Genomic DNA, 16,087 nt, shown 5'->3' with positions numbered 1-16,087 from the left:
TGTGATCTTGAAGACGTTTCCCCTCTCATCCCAGAGGCTTCTTCAGTTCTAAAACCAGTTTGGAGAGTCTCAGGTATTTAATCATTAGAGGTGAAGGTGGTTAAATACCTGAGATTCTCTCGATTAGTTTTAGAACTGAAAAGGCCTCTTGGATGAGAGGCCAACGTCTTCAAGATCACAAGAATAAGTCCAGTTGCCTGAAATAAACCCTTCACCTTAAGATGACCTGGACGACTGAGAATCTTCACAGACACAACTCTATGGAATGGAATGCTCTTTTATTTCATATTAATTAAACACTTAAATAAATAAACAAATATGTCAAATTATCACCTGGTGTATCCAGCACTTTCAAAATAAAATTAATATCTCAGAAATTATTGAAGCTAAAACTCTGAAATGATTGAGAATCTGTGACATGTGCAATAAATACATCAAATATTATACTCACAGTACATTCATTGGGTAATTCAATCATAATACATGGCAGACTGTTTTATATTGGGTAATTCATTGCATTGAATGGGTCTGGGACACATCACAAGTGACAGATATCAAAGAGAAATGTTAAAATCTACAATCATAGCAGCTAAAATATAATTATTGAAAAGAGTAAAAATTAACTCGAAAGCACTCAGAGTGCAGTATTCTGCCAAGGCCACTCAGTCGTTGTATCATTTCTGAAATATTTAACCAGTCCGTGGATCCAGACTATAAACCACATCACTGCCAGAATCTAATCACTTGGTCCTTGTGTCGTTTCTGACCTTCCCTGAAAATTTCATCCAAATCCGTTAGTCTGTTTTTGAGTAAAGTTGTTGACGGACAGACAGACAGACAAACCAACACAGTTTTGGTCATTTCACAACTTTTCAGTGCAGTGTTAGATCTTTCTGTTGTCATTTTGCTCATCTTTTTGCCGTTTTCTTTTCCTTTACAGTTGTTTCACTTCTTACTGAAGTTGGTTTGCATTTCTTTGTGACTGCTTCAAGTCTCTTTAGCGTCGTTTAGTCTTTTGTTGTGGTGACTTTGCATCTTTTTGCTGACATTTTGAATAGTTTTGGTTTCATTTGCTTGTCTTTGGGGTTATCTTTGTGTTGCTCTGTCTTATGGTCTGTTAAAGGAAACTATCATAGAAAACTGAAGCTGTCCTTTACTTTTGATAAATCTGCTGCAGAGAGAAAGAAAAGCTCAACTTTTTTGTGTAAAAAAAGGCCAAAAAATGTAATGAGTGTGAGGTTTCAAAACACAGCAAAGAACAACAGTTGTTGTAAAACAGTACTGATAATTCATCAGCTGACAATAAAGTTTCTACACTTTCACTTCCTTCAGTCTAAAGTTGCTGCTCTCTGAGTAGCTTCACTGATTTACTCTCAAATCCTCTCAATGCAAACAGTAAACATAATCTATGCAGATAAAACCACAGCTTTAAATAATGGAGATGCTTTTTGAACTAAAAGTGTTTCCTTTTTTTAAACATTATGTTCTTGGCCTTCTCGAGGCTTTATTGGATAGGAGAGCGAGAGAGAGACAGGAAAGGGGGAGAAGAGTTGGGGGAAGACATGCAGCAAAGGGCTGAGAGCGGGAATGAAACCCTGACCGCTGCGTTGGAGACCAGCCCCTACACGTGGTTCGCCTGCTTAACCCATTCAGCTATACAGGCGCCCCACTAAAAGTGTTTCTTAACATTATCAGACCAAAATCAGGACACAACTCAACCACCCAGTTTTTATCACAGCTATCAAACAGAGACTACAGCAGCTTTTCTTAGCTGCTCTGAGAGAAAAGCTCCTCCTTTAAGCGATGGTATCGTCCTCTCCTGGCCATCAGCTCGCTGTGCGTCCCCTCCTCCATGATCACTCCCTTCTCTATGAAGATAATGTGGTCCGCCTTCTCCACGGTCTTCAGCTGATGAGCCACGATCAGAACCGTCCGGCCTCGAGCCAGAACCTCCTGCACAACCTAAGGCATGAAATAACGTCTTTACGGCCATGTCTGTCTGGTATTAACGGGATGTTTCCTTTCTAACTTACAGCATGCTGCGCGTCCACATCCAGTTTGCTGGTCGCCTCGTCCAGGATGACGACCTGCGGATCTCGAACCAGAGCTCTGATGACGGCGATGCACTGCTTCTGCCCCTCGGACAGTTTGCCTCCACGCTCTCCTACGTCTGTAAAGACAAACAATGCAGTTTAAAATAAACGTACACACCTATAGATGGTTTTCTGGAGCACGTCTGAGCTTGTTCCAGAAACTCCATCAGAATTCTACAGTCAGTTGTTGAAACAACTAATTTTATTTTTACAGATTTTATTTATTGTTTGTACTGATTTTTTGCCTTTACTAATTTTACCTCCTCTGCTGCAATCATCAACAAGGACCTGCTATTTAACCTCAAGCAGATGGTTAAAAATACAAGAGAATTTTCCACTGCAGCTAAGAACTTGTGGCCTCACATTAAAATACATGCAAGAAACAGAATAACGTGTGTCTGTGTGAGCTACCTGTGTCGTATCCGTTCTCCATTTCAGAGATAAAATCATGAGCTTTGACCCTCTCTGCAGTTTCTTTTATTTTCTCTGTGGTGCAGCCCTTCAGCCCATATTCAATGTTGTATTTCAGGGAGCCAGAAAACAGCACAGGATTCTGGGAAACGAGGGCTACCTGCATCAATAAACAAAGGAAGAACACGTCAGAGAGTCAAGGAAACGAGGTGTGTATATACAGCTTATTTTACATGTTCTTTGATGAGGAAATGTGGATAAAAACTTAAAGTGGTAGAACAAGACAAGAATTAAGCTAGATGTGAAATTCATCATTTAATCAGAGCAGAACATTTTTGTGTAACTGGGGTCTCTTTATCTACTTTAAGGGCTCGTATGAAAATCAGTGAATTCACTGCTAAACTACCTGCTAATCCTGAAGATTCACAAACGTTTGCCACTGATATTGAATCATTTTTCACAATAAATAAATGACCCATTAGAACATTTTTGCCTCATTTATTTAACCGGGGTGTCTTTATCTAGTTTTATGGCTTGTATGAAAACCTTACTGTGTTTTAGACCATATTTCAGCAGAAATTTAGAAAATTCTAGAAGGTCTCCCAGCATCACCGTCGTCCCATTTACCTTCTGATGCAGGTATTTGTGTTTGTAGCGATGCAGCGGTTCTCCATCCAGGAGGATCCGTCCCTCCTGAGGTTCGTAGAGCCTCTTCAGGAGGCTGACGCAGGACGACTTCCCGCTGCCAGAGAGTCCCACCAGAGCCGTCATCTTCCCCGGCTGCAGCTCCATCGACACCGACTGGAGGGAACAGAGCAGCGATTAGCCAATTATGGATCGTAATCACTTCTCATTACTCCACCAAGGAACGCGGCGGAATTATGAGAGGATCTGCCTACGTTTGTCTGTCCGTCTGTTAGCAACTTTACTCAAAAACAAACTAACGAATTTGGATGAAATTTTCAGTGAAAGTCAGAAATGAAACAAGGACCAAGTGCTCAGATTTTGGCAGTGATGCAGCTTTTAGTCTGGATCCACTGATTTGTTAAATATTTCTGTGTCATTGCCAGATAGCGTCATGGCGTCACTGTAACCATGACAACAAGTGAACACTACATGATCACATGATTGTGATTTTACTACAAATCTACCACTGAGGACCATAAATGTTTATAAAACTGTAACTGTAAATAATTCTGACTTTTTAAAGAAAATTTTAATCATTTGAATACATTTTAAAATCATTTTGGACCCATTTTTAGTATTTTTTAACCCTTCTCAGCCGTCGTAAACAATAACTCTTTTTGGACAGGTTTTGAACAGTTCAGGAGGATTTTTTTGAGCAAGTTCTGGACAAATTTGAGTCATTTCACACATATTTAGTGTCATTTTTGACAAATTTTGACAACATTTAGAGAGCATATTTATTTTCTGAGGTCAAATTTGAGTCATTCTGGACGCGGTTTTATTGTTTTTAGTCATTTTTGGAACCCTTCTAAGCCATCCTAGATGTTTAATTCATTTTGGACAGCTTGTGAACAGTAAAAGAGGATTTTTTGAGCAAGTTCTGGACAAATTTCTAATCAGACGGTCATTCTAATTCTAATGCTAATTCTAACTAATAAACAAATGTTGCATTTCTGACAGTGTCATATGGGGGAATGGACAGTCTTGGAGGAGGACGCTGTCTGACACAAACGATTACACAGAGCCGTCCTTTATTTACCTTCAGGGCTGGTTTATCTGGAGCTGAGGGATAGCTGAAGGTGACGTTCTGGAAGACAACTCTTCCCTCCAGAGTCTCAGGAGCCAGCTCTCCCTCCTTTTTACTCTTCGGCGTCCTGTCGATGTATCCGAACACTTTGGAAATGACTCCAACTTTGGTCACAGTGTCCTCATAGCAGTGCAGAATCTCCTGCAACAAAAATAAATCAATGTTCATCAACAAAAAGGAAGTTGCTACTCAAATATCTCAGTTATCGGCGCCTCGACTCACCCCTAAATTCCCTGACATGAGCTTCTCGTACAGAAAGAAGGACACGAAGCTGCCGATGCTGAGGCGACCGGATGAGATGAGGCTCCATCCCTGAACCAGCATCAAGATCTCTATGCTCATTATCACCAGCTAAACGGAACGAATGCACAGAAATGAATCACTCACAGTGGAGTTGGACTAAAAACAAACAAAACAGACATCAGACAATAAAAATTAACCAAACTTTAACCCTCGTGTCGTCCTGCGGGTTAAAATTGACCCGTTATAAAGTTTGAAATGTGGGGAAAAAAATTTATTTTCACAGTGAAACTTCTGATGTCCACATTTTAAACATTTTTGGGAAATGTTTGAGCATTTTTTTGGTGGAAAAAGAAATGTTGAAAACGTTTCTTGAAGAACGTTCACAAAAAAAATGTACCAAAATCCAGTGAAATTCGCTGAATTTTGTGGTGATGATTTTTTTCTGAATGTTTTTAAAGAAAATATTAGAAGTGTTACTGATATATATATATATATATATATATATATATATATAAAAATCACTTTAGATATTTTCAGGATTTTTTTTAGAAGATTTTTACTCATTTTTAAAAAAATATTTACAAGAATTTTCTTTCCAAATTTGGGGGATTTAAAAAAAAATTTAAACTTCTAAGAAATTATTGGAATTTTCTTTCTGAAAGTTTTGCAAATTTTTTTCTCAATTTTTGGATTTTTTTTCAGACAAGGAAACAATATTTTTTGGTTGATGCTACAGGTACGGGTCCGTACCTGTAGCATCTGTACTAGAGGTACGGACCCGTTAAGGTCAGTGAAGAGCTGGCGCCGGTTAACTACTATTTGCTGCACATTACAGGCAGTTTATATGAATGACTTTGACGGCGAACATTGTATAATTTAACCAAAAATACACCGTCTCCTCTCACACTTTAGACATTGCAGTTTTTACGCTTTTGGACGCCGTGTCTAAATTGTTTGAAGTCCAGTTCCTATTAATTAGTTTACCGCGTTCAGTGGTGGAAGCGGCTGACGAACTCCATTGCAAACGTTCCCATTTAATTTCGGACGCTAATTTACAAGATAAAGTTAAGGATGTCGAATATGAAACAAACACTCGTGAATGGTGAGGAGCAGCTCTTTAATTCGGCATGAATTTAAAAAACCCACAAACTCGATTTACTGTGATATTGTGAGATTTGTTTGTGGTTATGTAACTTAGCCATTCAACAGAGTCCGCTAACATTAAAGTGACTGTGACAGTGTCTGTGTTGACAGACGTAGAAAATACGTCAGGGTTTTGTTTAGGTTGTTAATATGTAATAGTCTGTCGCTACTTTTGAAGGTAAAAAAATACTTTTCGTTTGCTGGCTGTTAGTTCCGCCATTTGTTTTGTTTGCTGTTTGTGCTTTATTAGAACAGGGTCACGTGAATAAAAAGTTTTGCTATTTTTAATAGTAGTGCTGATTTCAACCCCCAAATCGCTGTCCGTGAAAAAGTCAGATAATGATATTTATAAGACATTATGCATGATAGAAAAGAGAACAGCAGATGACTGACATGACAGGCTCGGCACGCAGATTCACCTCGAATCACGGAAGCGCCTTCATCACTCGGATTACCAAGCCGGCTCATTAATATTTATGTACGTCGGATTACCAGCCAATCACAAAGCGCGTTCATCAGCCGGCTCATTAATATTCATGTCCGTCTCATTAATATTTATGATAAGGGAAAGTGCCGTATCCGTAGGCCACAGGCTACGGGTACGGGTCCGTATCTGTAGACACTACCATATTTTTTGGTGCTCGCAAATGAGGACAATACGAGGGTTAAGCTGTCTTTTTATGTTCCTGATGGAAAAGTCCACTCCCTCCACGGCCTTACCCTCCGTGTGAAGTCGAAACAAATGACGTAGTTCTCTAAGCGTCTCTTCAGGCTGCACATTCTCTCCACGGCCTCCTGATACCTCCTCACTTCTCCTTCCTCTGCCTTGAACCTTCGGACCGTTCGGATCCCGCTGATGGTCTGAGAAACCAGGTCCTTGTTCTCAGCGTGGCAGTCCTGGATCTTCTCCTCCAGCTCCTGTTGAGCAGAAAATACAGAAACAGTAAACATCAGCAACTCATGTTGTACTCATTATAAACAGGATTACAGGATTTCTGACTGCGGTTTCTTAACTTTTGTCCGGTAAAGCTGACATAATATTTAGTTTTACAGTTCTCGCACTGGTCTCCATTTGTCTCCTTGTAGTTGTTTTATTGCTCTTTGTCTTAATTTACGGTCTCTTTTTGGTAATTTTTTGCCTCTTTTTGTGGGTTTACTGCTTTTTCTGATCATTTAGCGCCTCTTTGTGGTCATTTTTGCTCCTTGTAGTAGATTTAGTTCAAAATATTAGGAAGCACTGAAATAGGTATAGGAATTTGGGGAAGATAATCATTTTAACAGTGTTTATTCTTCCACCCAGCAAAAGTGGCAGCAAGTCCCATTTCTCAAAATCTCGTTTTATTTTGGAGAGTAGCGGTAGATAGTTTGCTTTATAGAGTTCCTTGTGGTCACGTGTAATCCAGATCCCTAAATATTTTAATTTCTGGGGACTGATTTTAAAGGGAGTCAGAAATGAAGGCTGGCCTGTAAATTCTCCAATCGGCATTAGTTCACTTTTTTGAAAATTCATTTTGTAACCCGATATTTTCCCAAATTCTTCAAGTAAAACCACAGACTGTATATAAAGATGGACGTAGCGCCTGGCTCCAAAAACGAAGCCTACCTGGAAGTGTCAAAAACTTGCAATATCACACCGTCCACCAGGGGCTGGCTCCAAAAAGCTCCACAGACCTAGCCTAGCCGCGCTATACCCATGTTCTGAAGGCACAAGGGTCTAGGGCCGCTCGACAGGGAGGGAGGCGGGCTAAAAGGTTGTCTTTCAAATCACTCTGCAGCAATTGGGTAGGTATACAACCAATCAGCGCAACGAATAGCCTGACGTAGTTCCGAGAGCGCCGGATTGTGGCTAAGTCCCATTAGCTTCCCAACCAGCGGAGCCAACTGGTATATTAAGGATTTGCCATATCCCGTCGGCATAAGTCCAAATACGTCTTTCTTCTCAATGAAACACTTCAGTGCCGTCCTTTGTTTATCTTTCAAGTTGAATTTTAGCTTCAAATCTTTAAGGGCTGTGGCCAAAGCCGAGTCGAAAGATAACTGTTTATTGTGCGCCGGTTGTTTCTGTCAGAATCGTCACGCCTCTGTCGTCACTTCATGGTGATTGGTCCGGCCAGTTTTAGGAGAATCCAGCCTCGAGGCTTATGGAGGGTAACTAGATCCACCCTGGCAGAGAATTAAATTCGTTGCCGTGGGTTGTCTAGCGCCGCCAGGCTACCATAGACCCCAATTCATCACGGGAAACACTAAAATTTGATAGACTGATTTTCTACAGCTCAGGATTTTTTTTTCCATTAGCTGTTATGGTCAAAACGAGAGATCAGGTCGCTGATCTTAAAATAAACCAATGCTGAATTTTATAAAGAGCGTTAAAGTTTTGCGTGGAATACTCGATGTGGTCCTGAAAGTGCAGCCTCTGCCTCTGTTGACAAACTTACTGGGGCCAAAATGAAAGTGACATACTCCTTGAGGAACCTTTTAAATTCTAAGTATATTTTGAGTGAAATCACCCTGTAAAGCCGTAAGTTCCGCATTAAACTATAACTTGTGTACTTTTGTGATCAACCATTGTGGTAACTTTGCTCTAAATGTGCGACCGGAAGTGTGCAGGCCTCTCGGTGCAGCCATACCCTTCTCAAGGTGAAATATTTGATTTGCACTACAGCTGCCAGCGGCATCTCTATGCAGGTGAGCACAATCAGCTCCCTGGACAGGTTCAACATCACTGGAAACATGAGGCAGGCTTTGACCATGCCGCAAACCGCTGCGTTAGCGTTCTGCGCTACCGTCCGGCCCATCTTGTCCACGTCATCGTGCAGCCGGGAAGCAAGAGATCCTGAACAAAGACAGAGTTCAAGAATATTTACTTACAGCTAGGTTTCAATGTTTGCTACAGATTAAGAAGAGAAAGCAGTCAAGCTAATCCCGTGCTAAATAATGCAACTTTAATGTAGGAGTGCAACAAATAATCAATTAGTTTTAAGCTACTAAATGAATCTACAGCTATTTTTGATCATAATAATATCTGGTTTGATTCCAGCTTCTTTAATTTCAATATTTTCTGTCCTTTTCTTTGACAGTTTACAGAATATCTTTGAGTTGTGGACAAAACAAGATAAACAACCAACTGATTATTTCAAAAAATATTTGACAATTTACCCCAAAATTTAAAAAAAAAACCCTCATAAGTTGTTAAGTACTAGTTGTTTGAGTTCTTACTACTAGTTAATGGGAATTTTAATGGATACAACATTAGTTTGTACAACAGTGTGATTCTAAATATGTGTTTCTCTTTATCCAGGTCCATAAAGAACTATATTTTCCCAGGTTGCTGTGGAAGAATCCCACCGGTCTGCCCAGAGCCCTGACTTTACAAACTGAAATGTCCACAAACACTTTACGACAAATGAAGACGCTCTATAACGAGTCAGACTAACGAGACTCATCAAAACATTAAAAGATGTTTTCTGTTTTTGCTTCCAGCTTTTTGTAGGATTCTTGATTGAAAACCTGCAGAAAATGAAATTATTAAGCTTGCTAGTAGTTTAGACTATTTATCATTTTCATTTTTATTGCATTATTTATTTAATGTCTTGCCAAATCTCTAAAATGTTACTGCTCTTTGTGGTCTTTTTTTGTTTCTTTTCGGTTTTTTGGAATCTTTTGTAGCCGTTTTGAGACTCTCTGGAATCATTTAGCAGGTTGTTGTGAGTGTCTTACCAGACAGATGAAGCCACATAAATTGAAACATTCAATCCAAACAAGTTCACACAACGCCGACTGAGCCTATCGGCAGCAGAAAAATCTTGATATTTCATACTATACTAGAGTTTAAACCTGGTGTCTGTGGTGATATTTCTGCTCTGGTGCAGCAGTAGTGATGCAATTTACACCAAGCAGTAATTAGTGGTTTGCAAAAGCTGAAGAGGGGAGAAGTCACTGCAGCATAGTGGAGCCTATGATGGGGAAAAAAGGGCAGACTGCAAAAAACTGCAGATAAAAAAAAAATACTGCAGAGAGACTTCCGGGTCACCAAGGGATGGCTGCTTAGCGCGTGGGTCCCCGACCAAAAACAAGAAATTGCCCCCAAAAAAGCCAAGCAATACCTATAAATACTATTGTCATACATTTCTCAGAAAGGGGAGAAGATCGCTTCTACGTAGAAAAGTAAATCCGGCAACCAAAGAAATGGATGTGCGGGTGGACCAAGAAGTTAATGCTAATGCTAGCTCCATCGCCGCTAACCTGGGAGGAGACGAGGCAGGTGAGCCTCAAATGGAGGTGACGAACAACGCGATACTCAAAGAACTTCGCGAATACAGGCAAGAAATAAAGACAGTTCGAAAAGACAAATACCAGACTGAATGAAGCCGGAAAAAGAATCAAAGGAAACAAGGGAAAGTTGCAAGACATTGAAGAAGTCGTGGTGGAAACGCTGAGAATGCAAGAACAACTTAAGGAGAGATTAACGGATCAAGAATGTAGATCGAGGAGCGAGAACATCAGGATTTATGGAATTCTTGAGCAAAAAGAACAGAGCCCAAAGACAATGATTTCGTTCATAGGGAAACTGCTCAGAGAAAACCTTGCCATCCCCGCTACTCTGGATCTGCAGATACAGAGGGCTCACCATGCGTTCGCCCCACAGCCCCCACCTGGAGCCACACCGAGATCTATTGTTGTTAAATTCCAGAGTTTTATGGTGAAAGAAGAAGTCATCCGTTTGGCATGGCTCAAGAAAGGCTTTACTCTGGATGGCCAAAGATGAGCTTGGATCATGATTATGCTGCTGCCATTCTGCACAAACGTAAAGCATATGCCGAGGCGAGACGAGTCCTCAAAGAAAATCAAATGCGTCTTCAGGCTCTTTATCCTTCTCGAGTTCATTATGAAGAAGGGCGGGTTCTTATGGCACAGCGGAGGAAGCAACAGTGGACATGGCAGGTCGGGGCTTGATGAAAGTGATTGAGCAGCCAGCGACATTGCTGGAGAGGATTCCCTTTACAAGCTGCAATTGCAGACAAAAGACTAGCAGAACAGTTAGAAGATGCTAGTCCATGGCTTGACCATACACTAAAAATATGGCATAAAATAATTAAAATCTGCAAAATAGGAAACATGTTAAACAGCTGTAGGTGGTGTGACCATGACAGAGATTTCCAACCAAACAAGGATGTTAAAGATTTCAAACTTGGAAAGAAAAAGGACTGACAGCATACATTTCCTTCACACACAAAGGGATATTACAGAACTTCCGGTCCCTGTGAACTAAGTTTGGTTTGAAGCAGAAAGACTTCTTCAGGTTCCTCCAAATGCATGACTATTTTAACACTGGTGGGTGGATATTATCAGACATCCCGAATAAAAATGCAGCAACATTGTTTGTGTTTTTACTGGACAAAAGTTGTGCTTTCCAGATTTTTTATCCACAATTCGGGAAATAATGTGTCAAACAATCACATGGGAGGATATTTGTCTGTTCACATACAGCGATGGAAGAAATTATTAGACCACTTTGTCATCAAAAACCATGGTTTTGAATCAGAACTGACTCCTGCGTGGATCATGTGACTAAAACAGACAAAAACGAAAACATGGAACGTCTAAAAGCTGTTTTTGGCAGCACAATGCCATAGCTACTGATAGAAGAACTCAAGTGTTTTTGGTTATAATCAAGAAAACCACAGAAATTGTCCAGATATCAGCGCTGAAACTAAACTCTTATGAGCCATTTTTGTTGTACCTTTAGATAGATAGATAGCTATTTTATTAATCCCGAAGGAAATTTAAGATTTAAAGGCATTATGGAGGATGTGTTTTTTTCTTTAATTTGTCTGATTCACATAAAATGAATATACTGACCTTTAGTGGACTTGTATGTATGGGCTCTAAAAGAATAAAAAATAAATAAATAACTGTGGACATGGCAGGACCTGAAAAACATCAGCCAATCAACGCGCTCGGACCGAGGCGTTTAGTTTGCTCCCTTTCCTGTCAATCAAAAATCTTCCGGCTCAGGCCTAGTTACGTAGATTACGTACGCCTTGGACTTACGTGTTTTCTGTATGTGTTGCTTTGGTATAGCTTCGTAGTTAGCTGGTGACTTGTTTTGCTCATCTTTTTTTACATAATGGCAGATAAAGATCCAGGGGGACCCAGCCGTAAAAGACAACTTCACGAGTGCTACGCAAGTTTCTGGAGGGGGGCGTTTCTTCGTAAATGTTAAGAGGGGGGAGGTTAGAGGGGGGTGAGGGAGAGGTTGTATGTGCGCATGCTACGTTCAAAGTCGTAGGAAATTAAATTTCCTCTAATGCCTTTAAGAAATTTAGTTGTACCAGGCATTAAAATGAACAAAACGAACAACAAAACAAGGGTGGTCTGACCATTTTTTCCATGACTGTATGTTCAGCCACCTTTAGAAAAGACACCCTGTTGACCCAGTTCAGTACGGCAGCCCTTGAATAACTGAACAGAAATGTCAGATAAGCTCCTCTTACCGGGGTTATTCTCCTCAAAGAACTGCACTTCCTGCTGCAGGAGGCTCTGAAACAGCAAACCCTTCAGCCTCTTGTTCAGTCTGGCTAAAATCAGCTTGAATGTTCCTCCTCTCAGGCCACAGAACAGCACACTGGTAAGATGGACAGAATACATCTTAGTTCTCAAATCAGGCAAACTAATCACACTGTATACTGTTAGAATGAGGCTGCAGGTGACAATAACGATGCTGTTGTTTCTAGAAAACCCAAAACAGAAAGATTACCTTCCAAGAGAGACAAATGCCAACCATTCGATGGCGTAACCGAAGCTGCTGTGAAGCACTTCACCTCGTAACATGTCGATGACCTTCCCCTGATACAAGGGAATCAACGAATCACCTGTTAGGAAACATGAATCGGATAAACAGGGACACTTTCTGCCTTCTTGTTTACCAATTTTACCCTCGTGTCATCCTGTGGGTCAAAATTGACCCGTTTTATAGTTTGAAAATGTGGGGGGGAAAAAATATTTTCACAGTGAAACTTTTGATGTCCATATTTTCAACATTTTTTGGGAATTTTTGAAGCATTTTTCGGTGGAAAAAATAAGTTTCTTTAAGAACATTCACATAAAAATCAACCGAAATCCAGTGCTTGATTTTTTGTGACTGTTCGTAAAATAAATATTAGAAGTTTTACTGATATATACAGGTAAAAGCCAGAAAATTAGAATATTTTCATAAACTTGATTTATTTCCGTAATTGCGAACAAAAGGTATAACTTTTACATTATATGTAATCATTGCACGCAGACTGATGCACTTCAAATGTTTATTTATTTAATTTTGATGATCATAGGTGGCAACAAATGAAAATCCGACATTCCGTGGGTCAGAAAATTAGAATATTACCTGAGGCCAATACAAAAACAGGATTTGTAGAAATGTTGGCCAACTGAAAAGTATGAACGTGAAAAATATGAGCATGTACAGTACTCAATACTTGGTTGGAGCTCCTTTTGCCTCAATGACTGCATTAATGCGGCGTGGCATGGAGTCGATCAGTTTCTGGCACTGCTCAGGTGTTATGAGAGCCCAGGTTGCTTTGATAGTGGCCTTCAGCTCTTCTGCATTTTTGGGTCTGGCATTCTGCATCTTCCTCTTAACAATACCCCACAGATTTTCGATGGGGCTAAGGTCGGGCGAGTTGGCTGGCCAATTGAGTACAGAAATATCATGGTCCTTAAACCAGGCACTGGTAGATTTGGCACTGTGTGCAGGCGCCAAGTCCTGTTGGAACATAAAATCCCCACCTCCATAAAGCAGGTCAGCAGCAGGAAGCATGAAGTGCTCTAAAACTTGCTGGTAGACGGCTGCGTTGACCTTGGATCTCAGGAAACAGAGTGGACCGACACCAGCAGATGACATGGCACCCCAAACCATCACTGATGGTGGAAACTTCACACTAGACTTCAGGCAACGTGGATCCTGTGCCTCTCCTGTCCTCCTCCAGACTCTGGGACCTCGATTTCCAAAGGCAATGCAAAATTTGCTTTCATCAGAAAACATAACTTTGGACCACTCAGCTGCAGTCCAGCTCTTTTTTTCCTTAGCCCAGGTGAGACGCTTTGCGCGCTGTTTCTTGTTCAAAAGAGGCTTGACACGAGGTATGCGGCAGTTGAAACCCATGTCTTTCATGCGTCTCTTGGTGGTGGATTTTGAAGCACTGACTCCTGCAGCAGTCCAGTCCTTGTGAATCTCCCCCACATTTTTGAATGGGTTTTTTTTCACAATCTTCACCAGGGCGCGGTGATCCCTGTCGCTTGTACACTTTTTCCTACCACAGTTTTTCCTACCCTTTGCCTCTCCATTAATGTGTTTGGACACAGAGCTTTGAGAACAGCCAACCTTTTCAGCAATAACCTTTTGAGTCTTGCCCTCCTTGTGCAATGTGTCAATGGTTGCCTTTTGGACAGCTGTCAAATCTGAAGTCTTCCCCATGTTTGTGTAAGCTTCAGAACTGGACTGAGAGACCATTTAAAGCCCTTTGCAGGTGTTTTGAGTTAATCAGCTGGTTAGTGGGTGGCACCAGGTGTCTTCAAACTTGACCCATTTCACAATATTCTAATTTTCTGACCCACGGAATGTCGGATTTTCATTTGTTGCCACCTATGATCATCAAAATTAAATAAATAAACATTTGAAGTGCATCAGTCTGCGTGCAATGATTACATATAATGTAAAAGTTATACCTTTTGTTCGCAATTACGGAAATAAATCAAGTTTATGAAAATATTCTAATTTTCTGGCTTTTACCTGTATGTAATCATTTTCGATATTTTTAGGATTTTTTTGGGAAGGTTTTTCCTCATTTTGTTGAAAATATTTATAAGAATTTTCTTGCCAAATTTGGGGGATTTTTTAAAATAAAACTTTTGAGGGAAACTTCTCTCTTTCTGAAGGTTTTCCAAATTTTAAGAATTTTTTTAATTAAATTTTTGGATTTTTTTCAGACAAGGAAACAATATTTTTTGGTGTCTGTAAATGAAGACAACAGGAGGGTTAAAAAGCTGGTGAGCATCCGTTTTTCACACTCACAGATGACGACTAAGATGAGGAAACCGAAAGCTGCAACCAGATAAAGAGCGTCTGGTCTGAAGAGCTTCAGCGTCCTCATGAGCAGCTGCCCGGTATCCAGTTTGCCGCTGTCCTTTTTCCCCTTTCCGTTCCCACACAGGCCCTTTTCCCAAACCAAACAGGCCAACACCGAGGCCGCGGGGCCCAGCAGCAGCATGTTGAAGTCAGGAGACGGTTCTGAATACGGCTCCGACGGAGAGGATCCAAGAAACCGTCCACTTTCAACTGCAGGAGTGAGGAGGCAGAGGAGAGCCACCAACCTGTGGAGCACAGCCTGAGGATTTCCTTCAGTCAGTAATAAGGTGAAAACGTGGAGACAGATCCACTTTACCGCCCCGAAGGCCCACACAGCTGCCAGCCCCCCACAGCTGGAGCTCTGCATCAGCAGCCGTCCGGCCCACAGAGCCGAACACAGAACCGCATCGAAGAGGACGATGTAAAATCCACACGCAGCCACATCCTTCATTCTCCTTTAGTGGATGTTCAGACTGATAGGGGCTGAATCTGACCTGAAAGGACAAATATTATGGATACTAGATAAAGCTGCTACACCCGATAATGAGACTGATCATAGCAGTTCCTCCATCGCCTCTTCTTGATCTGGAGTTTTCTGCTACATATTATGATGTGATTTGAATTGAAATATAATCTTTTAACATGCGTCAGTTCATTACCTTTGTTTATTTGATTAAAAACATGTTAAAAAAAGAGCATTATGACCAGGGATACCATTACAAGTGTCACACAGGAGGACAACAAATAAAACCTGCTACAACCAGCTGCAGGATGAAGAATTTTTGCCATTTAGATGCACAGATTATAAAAACCCGACAGACAAGTGGAGCTGGGAGTTGAAATAATGTGTTTTTTGAACATTAGAGGTAAAAAAAAATGTAATTACAAACCTGTAAAATATGCAGAATATGGGCTTTTTAATTCACAGTGTAATCTAGGACCAGTGTTTTGACTCAAGAATGCTCAAATATTTCACTTGCACAGTGATTTAAGCGTTTTATTCCACCAAATTTAGGTGATTTACTTCCGTTTTCATATAAAAACGCACAAGCATATGCCGCAGTTGTTAATAACAATGTGTTTTTTTTTAATTAAAGGATGTAACGTTTCACCAGTAGGAAAATCATTCAAAACACAAGGTTTAAATGGGCTGAGCTAAGACAAATACATTCCAAAATGCTCTGCCCAGAGCTCTATAACGTTAAATTAATTTACAAGCTAACTTTTAAAAACTTAACCACTGTAGTTAGCTAGTTTTAGCTAGCTTATAGCCTCGATGCTCGGTGGTAACAGCGCTTT

General features: G+C 40.6%; 2 protein-coding genes across 2 annotated transcripts in view; both read right to left on the bottom strand.

Moving 5' to 3' along the window:
- LOC110960748 (antigen peptide transporter 2-like) overlaps positions 1-16,087 on the bottom strand; it is a 29,270-nt gene that overhangs the window by 12,951 nt on the left and 232 nt on the right. The gene's annotated exons all lie outside the window — the stretch shown is intronic.
- Positions 262-14,870, bottom strand: LOC110947617 (antigen peptide transporter 2-like). The gene is made up of 11 exons (XM_051939788.1): positions 14,735-14,870; positions 12,422-12,510; positions 12,159-12,289; positions 8,292-8,497; positions 6,385-6,582; positions 4,501-4,629; positions 4,231-4,419; positions 3,132-3,305; positions 2,505-2,664; positions 2,034-2,170; positions 262-1,962 (listed from the first exon to the last, which is right to left on the bottom strand). The coding sequence occupies exons 2-11, from the start codon at positions 12,493-12,495 to the stop codon at positions 1,768-1,770; spliced, it is 1,593 nt and encodes a 530-aa protein (XP_051795748.1). The 5' UTR covers positions 12,496-12,510; positions 14,735-14,870; the 3' UTR covers positions 262-1,767.

This window comes from Acanthochromis polyacanthus, chromosome 19 (genome assembly GCF_021347895.1).
Source record: "Acanthochromis polyacanthus isolate Apoly-LR-REF ecotype Palm Island chromosome 19, KAUST_Apoly_ChrSc, whole genome shotgun sequence".
NCBI lineage: Eukaryota > Metazoa > Chordata > Actinopteri > Pomacentridae > Acanthochromis > Acanthochromis polyacanthus.
The sequence above is the reverse complement of the archived record's forward strand: the minus strand, read 5'-3'. Positions and strand labels throughout refer to the sequence as shown.